Consider the following 10,213-nt stretch of genomic DNA (forward strand, 5'->3'; position numbering starts at 1 on the left):
TTTGTGTGTGTGTTACTCTGTGTGTGTATGTATGTATATGTGTGCCTTTGTGTGCGTGCACATAATGTATTTCTTTACTGTTGCAGTATTATCCTTAACACACTCGCTGCCATTGTCTGCATATGCGGATGTCGGACAAAGCGTTGGATGCCAATGTCCGCATATGCGGATTTGGATATTGAAAAGTCGCGCTGTTGGAGTGACGTGTCGGATACGAAACTCCACAGCAGAACTGATTCTTAAGTTATCTCCGGCCAACTTTTCATTCACACAAACTGTGTGTGTGTAGTGATATGCTCGTTAGCAGACGAAGCATACCCTTGGTCAGATCTGCAAGTTGTTTGACAAGATGGCGTCGCGTCGAAGTGTTCGACACGGTAGGAGAGGTCAAACGCAACACAGCGTTGAAGCTACTTTGGAAATGATCCGAACTGAAGGCTCCGATGTTGAAGGAGATAATGTTGATTCGTCGGACAGTGATTTTGAACCATATCCCGATGAACTAGAATTAGATTCAGCTGCTGAAGAGGGTGTTTACATTGGAGAGGAAAGCGAGTCCTGACCATGTGCCAGCTGACCGACACTGACAACGAAATCACTGAGGAAACGGACGACTTTGCTGTTGTTTTTACCAGTGATTGGACTGAAAATGGTGAGTGTGTATGTATTTTATATATATATATATATATATATATATATATATATACATGTGTGTGTGTGTGTGTGTGTGTGTGAAAGAAAACAGTAGAACAAGGTGCTATAGAAATGACAGTAATAGTACTAATACTGATGATACTGTCATTATTGTTTGTAATATTGTAAAAAAAAAAAAAAAAAAAAAAAAAATCTGAGGTGGTTTTCTTTGACTACATGTAAAAAACTTACCACATTATGCTTCCATTCACATAAATATTTAGAATAAACAAGGGAATAAGCAAACAAATAATTTAAACAACAATAAGAAGAAAGAGTCAGACATGTATGATCATTTGTGTGTGTGTATGGTTGCAGGTCATGTTGCTGTGCTGAAGTAGCAGGACAAAAAGCCAGTTCATGTGCTGACAACAGTCATGCTGCCAACTACCATGGTCAGTGTGACAACACGACAGCATCCTGAAAGACAGAAGCCAGCTGCAGTACAAGACTACATCACCAACATGGCTGGAGTGGAAATGAGTGACCAGCTACTGCAAGTGCAAGGTCTGTGAAGACCTTTTCAAGTGCCACAACACACCAAGACGCCAAACTGTCAACTGGTGTCCATAATGTGGTGTTTCACTGTGTGTGAAGCTGTGCCCAGGACTCAACATCACCTGCCATGAGCTTTTTCACTCCAGACAAGACTATTGTCAGTGATACTACATCAGGTTTTTGTGTACAGTGAACTCCCTTTTTTTATGTAGAGACAATATTTTTTGTGTGTGCGTGAATTTCAACTTTCTCCACCATCTGTTCATACTTCATTGCATGTACTAGGTCTTCAGTTCCACAAATAGTGTTAGGATGTGATGTGGAACATTTGTAAGCTGTTCAAGGACACTTGGTATACCTTTCTGATGGGTGCAAAAATGCTACAAAATACACAAAAAATGGATACTGTGATCAACAACAAAATGGTGAGTAAATAATTTAATTTTTTGCACAAATATGGAACAATATTCACTGAATACATATACTAAATTTCAATTGTCTGGGTGTTTATTTGGGGTTTTTTTTGAGAATTTTTTCCCCATCCTATACATACCCTGGGTTTTCTGGGATTCACAAGGGCAAAAACTCTTGGCATGGAGTGAGTTAAGATCATGTGTACATACCGCTGTATTAATACTGATACTTACACTGTGTTGCTGATACAAACCAAACATGAAAAACAATTTTGCTTCATGCAAAAACTATGGAGAAGGGTTTAAAGATAGTGATGTTCATTGTAAGAACAGACAAACTGGGGGGACGATGCCTCTACATGATATGTTGTAACAGGTGGGGACGTCAGGCAGCTTTGAGGTCAGTGGTAACCCAGGCTACGTCGTGGGACAGCCACTCCTGGCAGGAACATTTAACCTAACCACGTATCCTTTTTTGATCTCTGTTTAGAAACGTTTTGGCAGTGAGAGATACAAAACACATTTTTTTGGTTTTTCTTGTTGTTTTTTGTTGTTTTAATTTTGCTTCATTTTCAGCGTTCATTTGGCAGAGACAGGTGATAAGTTTTAGTTTACTTGGTTTTAGTTTCGCAAGGAGGCATTACTGCATTCAGAAAAATCTATGTTCGCCAACCACATCTGTTACTGTGATAGACAGATGCCTGACAGGCAGCATAACCCAACGCACTGAATCAGGCCTTTGGTTGCTGCATTATGTGTACCTACCACATTAGAATTCTTCAACAGAATTTTGCCCGAGGACAACACCTCTGTTGCCATAGGTTATTTTTCACAGCACCAAGTGCGTGCTGTACACAGGACCTCGGTCTATTGTCTCATCCAAATGACTAGATGCACAGTTTGATTTTCCAGTCAAACTCAGGAGAAAGGACTAGACCTGGGTTCGAAAACCAGACCCTCATGGACACTGTTTTGGCAGATAAGTGTCTCAACCATTCTGCCAGAGACAGGTGATAGTGAGTCACACAATGCGCATTGACCTTGACACGTGGCAGAAACACGATGGAGTTGAATGCAGACAGACAGAGGTACATGACCCTGGTTCGGTCGTTGCCGACAGGGGCGTGTACACCCGGTGCAGATGACAGGGTCTCTGTGCTCTTTGGTCAGGACGTCCGCACTGGCTGTCTGCTGAGGTAAGCTTCTGTACAACTCTGTGTGTGTGTGTGTGTTTGTGTAGGAGGGAGAGGGGAGTGTATGTGTGTGTGTGTGTGTGTGTGTGTGTGTTAAAGTGGATATATGTGTGTGTGTGTGAGAGAGAGAGAGATAGAGAGGACAGGGTGTCTGTGCTCTGGTCAGGATATCTGCACTGGCTGTCACTTTGGAAAACAAAATCTTGGTCACATCGGGCATGGAAATGTTGACGGTATATCTCTTCACGTTGATAAACTCATAACACACGTAAACATGGATGTGATGGTATTATGCAGCAAGCATGACAGCAGACAGTAAAAACTTAACACACATAAACATGGATGTCACACTTTATTTAGAGTAATGAAGAGTGTGTTGTGCAACGTGACAGCAGACAATAAACTCTTAACACACATAAACGTATGGATATTACAGTAGAGAGGCGTCATGACTGAATCAGTTACGTATTGGACTTCTGACCCAGTGTCTACCAGTGATTAGGGTTTGAGACTCCATTGAAGCATGGTGTTGTGTCTTTGAAAAAGAAGACACTTCCTTCCAATTTTCCTCGTTCCACTCCAGGTGTGAATGGGTGGTAGCTGACTTGACGGCTGGGGAGGGTTAAAACAGTGTAAGGAAAAGATTGGGTCCCCGCTTTCCTGTGCCGAGCCCTGGGCACAGTGGATATGAATGAATTCACTGCTCTGATGGCCGTAAAAGGCTTTGGGACCTTTAACCTTAAACCTGTACTACAGGGATGATGGGTTTGCAGCATTAAAGCAGACAATGAACTTAAAACACACATATAGGTGTATGGATGTTACGGTAATGATGGGTTTTATGTCCAGAGTGACAGAAGACAATGAATTTATGATGGGTGTGGTGGCTGAATGGTTAGAGCGCTGGGTTCTTGTCTGAGTTTCCTGAGTTCGATGCTTGGTCTTGGCGCACCTGGTGGGTTAAGGGTAGAGATTTTTCTGATCTGCCAGTTCAACGTATGTGCAAACCTGTGCAAGTGCCTGAACCCCATTGGTGTGTGCAGGCATGCAGAAGAACAAATACTCATGTTAAAGATCCTGTAATCCATGTCAGCATTTGGTGGGTTATCGAAATAAGAACATATCCTGCATGCACATCCTTGAAAACGGGGTATGGCTGCTTACGTTATGGGGTCAAAATTAAACAAATGGTCATACATGTGAAAAGGTTACATGTGTGTGTGAGTGTGTGTGCAATTGTGACTGACACCTGATTGAATGACACAGGAAACGAAATGGTGAGTGCCCAAAGCAGCTCTTAGTTGGCTCTACCAAGGTAGGCAGCTGTAGCGCAAATAAATCTGTGATTGAAAGCGTTTAGAGCTTGGTCTCTGACCAGTGATAGGTGATGTATGAGCATCAGTCTCATCATCACAGCCCAACACTTAACTTCTATCACAGATTGACAGAAGTTTACAGTTGGACCAACAGCAAAGTGAGAGCTGTATGACCAATGTTTCCTCCATTGCAATGGAAGTCATCTACAGCTTAGTCTTTTGAGAAGGACTATGACTCTCAGACTAGGACGCAAAATTGCACTGGCTCTTATGTGCTGCAGCCTTGTGGGCTTGTTGGCATTCGGTGGGAACCATCCCAATGCCGTCTGTCCTCAAGCCCTCTTGGCCGAGAGAGTGGGTATGTAACTGGGGCAGTACACTCTCCACTATGATCAAATTCTAGCTCAGATAGTCAGGACAGCAGTTGCCTCCTCTGCTGTTCTTGATGGTCATTGTGGGACATGACTGACTATCATATTTATGATACTCATCATCATAAACACACATAAACGTATGGATGCTGCAATAATGATAGGTATGGTGTGCAGCATGACAGCGGACAATCTGACCGACTACTGCACGCGGATGCAGGAGTCGATCATCGGTACGCTTGAGTTTGACAGCGTTCCTGAGGCCACCAGCTCTGGTTACCGTGACAACTACCGCTATGTGGGTGTCTATGGCAACTCGAGTGTCTTAAGTGGAGACTGGGTGAAAATTTGGTATCGGAATCGTCCATTGCCTGCGGTATGTGGTTGTTTGTAAGCTGTGTGTTTGTTTGTTTGCATGTGTGTGTGTGTGTCTGTATCTCATTATGTTTGCTTGTGTCTTTGTGGGTGGTGGGGTGGGGGGTGGGGGGCAGGTGTGGTGGGTTAAGAGGTACGGGTGGGAGGTGACTGTGTGCATATATATGGGCCTGCATGTGTCTGTGTGAATGTGTGTGTGTTAATGTGTGGTTGTGGGTGTGTAAAATTTCCTCAGAAGAAATTTAAAATCTTGTGTGTGTGTGTGTGTGTGTGTGTGTGTGTGAAATTTTCTCAGAAGAATGTTTAAACCTCTTGTGTGAGTTTTTTTTGTGTGTATATGTGTGTGTGTGTGTGTGTGTGTGTGTGTGTGTGTGTGTGTGTGCGCACATGTGTTTTTCATTGATGTGTTATTGTAGAGCACTTTAAGAGGTTTGAAAGTGCTGGATGTATCATTATAGTGATTATTGATATTGTTATTGTTATTAGTATTAGTATTATAGATTTACATTTTTTTATCATTTTAACCTTGTGTGTGTGTGTGTGTGTGTGTGTGTGTGTGTGTGTGTGTGTGTGAGTATGTGGGCATCTGTGTGTGTGTGTGAGATTGTGTGTCTGTGTGTGTTTGTGTGCGTGTACATGCCTGCAGCCTCCTACCCCTCTGACGTCCATGTGCCGGCTGTCCCTGGGCATGCACATCCGAGTGATGTTCGCCAACATCGGCGCTCTCCTCAACCCCCAGCCCAAGGTCATCGGCGTCGTCTTCACCTATGACGACCTCACCGATGTGCAAGTCAGGGTCAGTTGCAGCAACAGATCTGAGCTTTTTTTTTATCTGTTTGTCTTGGATTGTGCTGATCCTGTTGATAGTGGAGGTGATGTGCGCGATTCATGGAGGCACCCATACGTGGCGGAATCGGTTTTTGGCGGTGGACCTGTGATCCAGTGTTGGCCAGTGATCAGGGTTTGAGGCCATCACTTCATAAAACTGGAAATCTGTTGTGGTCAGCTGGATATGAAATGATGATAATGATGTTGATGACAACAACAACAACGACAACGACAGCAAAACAGTGATGATAAGAATAATAACAGTAATTGTTATGATGATGATAATAATAATAATAATGATACTACTACTACTACTAATGATAATTATAATAATGATGATGATGAGACATGCTCTTTGCCAACGATGCTGCAGTTGTGACCCACATCCAGCAGGACTTGCAGTCACTAATGGACCTCTTCTTCCAGGCCTGCAAAGATTTCGGTCTGACCATCAGTCTCAAGAAGACAAACGTCCTAGGCCAAGACACACCATCTCCACCAGCCATCACCATTGATGACTACGAGCTTGAAGCCATCCATCAATTCACTTACCTTTGGTCCACCATCACCGACAACCTCTCCCTTGACACCGAGATCGACAAGAGGATTGGGAAAGCAGCCACAACACTAGCCCGCCTCACACAAAGAGTGTGGACAAATCCCAAGCCGACCACAAAGACAAAGATGGCTGTATACAACGCCTGCGTCCTCAGCACCTTGCTGTATGGCAGTGAGGCGTGGACCACACATGCTCATCAGGAGAAAAGGCTCAATACCTTCCACCTGAGAAGCCTACGGTGCATACTCGGCATCTCCTGGCAAGACAAGGTGACAAACACCGAAGTCCTGACTCGCGCTGGCCTCCTGACCATGTATACCATGCTGAGACAGCATCGGCTGCGCTGGCTGGGCCACGTTCGCCGCATGGAAGATGGTCGCATCCTAAAAGACATCCTTCATGGAGAGCTCACCACGAGGCAAGAGAAGCATCGGCCGCCCACGGCTGAGATACAAAGATGTTTGCAAACGTGACATGAAGGCGCTTGAGATCAACACTGAGTCCTGGGAGGACTTTGCAGATGACCGCCGACAGACCAGCATCAGCTTACACATGTGACTGCTGCGACAGAGACCGTCTCTCTCGCATCGGTCTCTACAGTCACAGGCGACGCTGCTTGGTCCAAGCAGACAGCTCAATTAGACATTAGGTCGGATATACTCTATCCATGGTCAGCCATGACCGAAGGAGGCCTACTACTACTTGATGGTAATGATAATAATAATATAATGATGATAATAATGATGATGATGATGATAATAATAATAATAATAATAATGATAATAATGATGATGATAATGATAATAATAATGATAGAGAGAATAATGATAATACTGATGATGATGATGGTAATGATGATGATGATAATTAAAGGTGATTATAATGATATTCAATAGTGATAGTAATAATAGTAATGATACTGACAGTAAAACAATACAAATATAAGATGAACAATGTGTGTGTATTGTGTGGGTACAGAACAGGCCACAACAACAACAATAGCAATAATAATAATAATGACATTATTGTTATTCTTAAAAATTAATGATAATTGTAATAATGAATATGATATTTGATAGTAACTATAATAATGATAATGAAATAATGCTAATATCTGATAATCAATGTATGTGTGTGGTGCAGGTACAGAACAGGCAACAACAACAACAACAACAAGATGAAGAAGAAGAACAAACAACAACAACAACAACGACAATGATAATGATAATGATGATAAACACATGATGGTGCACAACAACAACAACAGTGATAACGATGATAATAATAATGATAAATACATGATGGTGCACAACAACAATAACAATGATAATGATGATAATAATAATGATAAACACATGATGGTGTGTGCACTGGGCAGGTACCAGCGGCAGGGAAGATCACCCAGGCAGTGCCTGTCTCCACACAACAACAACAATAACAACAGCAATGGTGATGATGATAATAATGATAAACACATGATGGTGTGTGCACTGGGCAGGTACCAGCGGCAGGGAAGATCACCCAGGTGGTGCCTGTCTCCACCTCCGTCTCTTTCCTGGACGTCAGCAAGCCGGCCGCGCACTACGACCCCCAGCCCTCCATCTACGAGGCAAAAATCCCCGACGACTTTTTCTACCCCTTCGCCACTGGCGGTGTGAGCCGTTTGGGGCCAGTGTGGACATTAGTGGTCGTTGGTCTGTCTGCCCAGCAGGCACTGGTGGGCTTTTGGTGATCTTTTTCTCTTTTTTCTTCTTTCTGCGTCTGTGAATGATAGGTAGCTTTGTTGACGCTTGCTCGCTCGTATCTATGCCTGAGCGTAGGCGCTTGCGATTTTTGTTGTTGTTGGATGGGTGTTCATGATCGGACTGTTTGTTGTTTCCTAACCCACAAAATTTTGATTTGATTTGGAAATGATGGCACCTATCCTCAGTGAGAGACCAAGCTCAAAGCGCTTTACAAACTCGGGGTCATTTGCGCAACAGGATGCCTACCTGGGAAGAGCCGACTGATAGCAGCCACTGGGCGTTCATCATGTGTTTCCTGTGTCATTCAATCAGATCTCAGGCACGCACTCATACACACTCAGACAGACATGTAACATTTTACGTGTAAGGCTGTTTTGTTTACTTACCTTGCCATGTAGGCAGCCATACTCTGTTTTCGGGGGTGTGCATGTTGGGTATGTTCTTGTTTCCATAACGCACCAAACGCTGACATGGATTGCAGGATCTTTAACGTGCGTATCTGATCTATTGCTTGCATATACACATGAAGTGGTTCAGGCACAAGCAGGTCTGCACATGTTGACCTGGGAGATCGGAAAAATCTCCACCCATTGCCCACCAGGCGCCGTTACCAAGATTCAAACCCGGGACCTTCAGATTGAAAGTCCAACTCTTTAACCACTTGGCTGTCAACATTTTTGACATGTATTACTCGCTTATTTAAATCTCTTTTGTGCCTGGTCACCACCACAGATCTCCACTGCTGACATGTGTTAAAGGATCATTAATGTGTGTGTTTAATCTTCATCTGCATGTGTACCTCACATGATGTTAACTCTTTCCATACGAACGGCGAAAGAGACAACGTTAACAGCGTTTCACCCCAATTACCATCATCAAAATATTGCAAGCGAAAAGCGGAAGGCTCTTATACTGAAGATGTGAATGTTGACAAAGAATACCACAATTCTGACGACGGAAGCTAAAGGTTGGGTCATTCAGACACCCACTGGACATCCGAGGGGTCTGTGTAGAGGAGAAGAGAGGACTGGCCGTACTGAGTGAGTTAAGGCACTTGCAAGTCTGTGTACGTGCTGAAATGAGGCATCGGGGGGAAGAAAAACATGCCATCACCTTAAGCCACCAGGTGCTGCTATTGGGAATATGTGTTTGTGTGTGCATGCTTGTGTGCTGTGATGTGAGTTCTTATTTATGTGAGTGTGTGCTATGTGTTTGTGGAGTGTGTGCTATGTGTTTGTGTGTGAGTGATTGATATGTTTAAACACATGCAGGTGTGCGTACCATGCATGTAGATTTGTCAGCATGCATCTTTTTGAACAAAATACGTCAGGAAGGATTTATCTCGTGATGTTTATGGAAGAATCTGTTAACTTCTGGTTAAAAAGATGTGTACCCAGATATGTTTTTAAAATTTTTATACCTGAACGAGTAAGCCAGGTACGTGTGTGACCGCCATGTGTATGTCTGTGTTCTGTGCTCTGGACCAGACAGGGGGCATGTGATGTATACTATGTCCTCGTTTCTCAGCAAGGGCTAGCAGTAACTGTGATATTTATATCTGTGTGTCAGTTTTCCGTCCACCATGCCCTCCCCCCCCCCCAACCCCCCCTCCCCATGGTGATTACCTGGGGGCTCTTTCAGTATAAAAAGTATCCCCACCTTGTGGAAATTCTGCGCTGGACATTTCCTCTGTTCTGTCTTTGCAGTGCTAAGTTTGCGCAGAGTTAAGAATGTACCAAAGTATATGGAATTTACTGTGGAGTTAAGAATGTTCTTAACCATAAGCAAATGTAACGCTGCTAAGTTCGGTCATGCAACTCACCCCTGGTGCCTTTTCCAGGTGGGTTGTTTTCTTGTTGTTATTGTTTTTTTTCTGGATTTTATGGGATCAAGATTTTAGTTTTTCAGCCATGATATGGCCCTGTTGTTGTGCCCTGCAGGCAGCACAGAAGGAAAGTTAAGTCTTTCATGTCCAGGCTGTAGGTCCTTGCCCATGGAAACTCTGTGGTGTGGTGTGATCATTTGATGGTGGGGTTTGGAAAGTCATTAGTTTTGATGTTTAAATGGTGTGTGGTGTGTTTGTTCTTGTGTGCATGCTGTGTGTGTGTGTGTGTGTATTTGTATTTTATTATTCTTTTGTCATAACAGATTTCTGTGTGAAATTCAGGCTGCTCTTCCCTGGGAGAATGTGTCACTACAGTGAGAGTGCCACCTTTTCTTTT

The 10,213-nt window shown here is 43.5% G+C and overlaps 1 protein-coding gene across 1 annotated transcript in view; it reads left to right on the forward strand.

The window, feature by feature from the left end:
* LOC143301359 (tectonic-3-like) overlaps positions 1-10,213 on the forward strand; it is a 21,355-nt gene extending 11,142 nt beyond the window's left edge. The window contains exons 10-14 of the mRNA XM_076615579.1: positions 1,981-2,069; positions 2,660-2,800; positions 4,662-4,860; positions 5,506-5,655; positions 7,745-10,213. Of these exons, the coding sequence (XP_076471694.1) occupies positions 1,981-2,069; positions 2,660-2,800; positions 4,662-4,860; positions 5,506-5,655; positions 7,745-7,978 (813 nt within the window). The 3' untranslated portion in view covers positions 7,979-10,213. The remainder of the gene's footprint in view (positions 1-1,980; positions 2,070-2,659; positions 2,801-4,661; positions 4,861-5,505; positions 5,656-7,744) is intronic.

Source organism: Babylonia areolata, chromosome 27 (genome assembly GCF_041734735.1).
Source record: "Babylonia areolata isolate BAREFJ2019XMU chromosome 27, ASM4173473v1, whole genome shotgun sequence".
Classification (NCBI taxonomy): domain Eukaryota; kingdom Metazoa; phylum Mollusca; class Gastropoda; order Neogastropoda; family Buccinidae; genus Babylonia; species Babylonia areolata.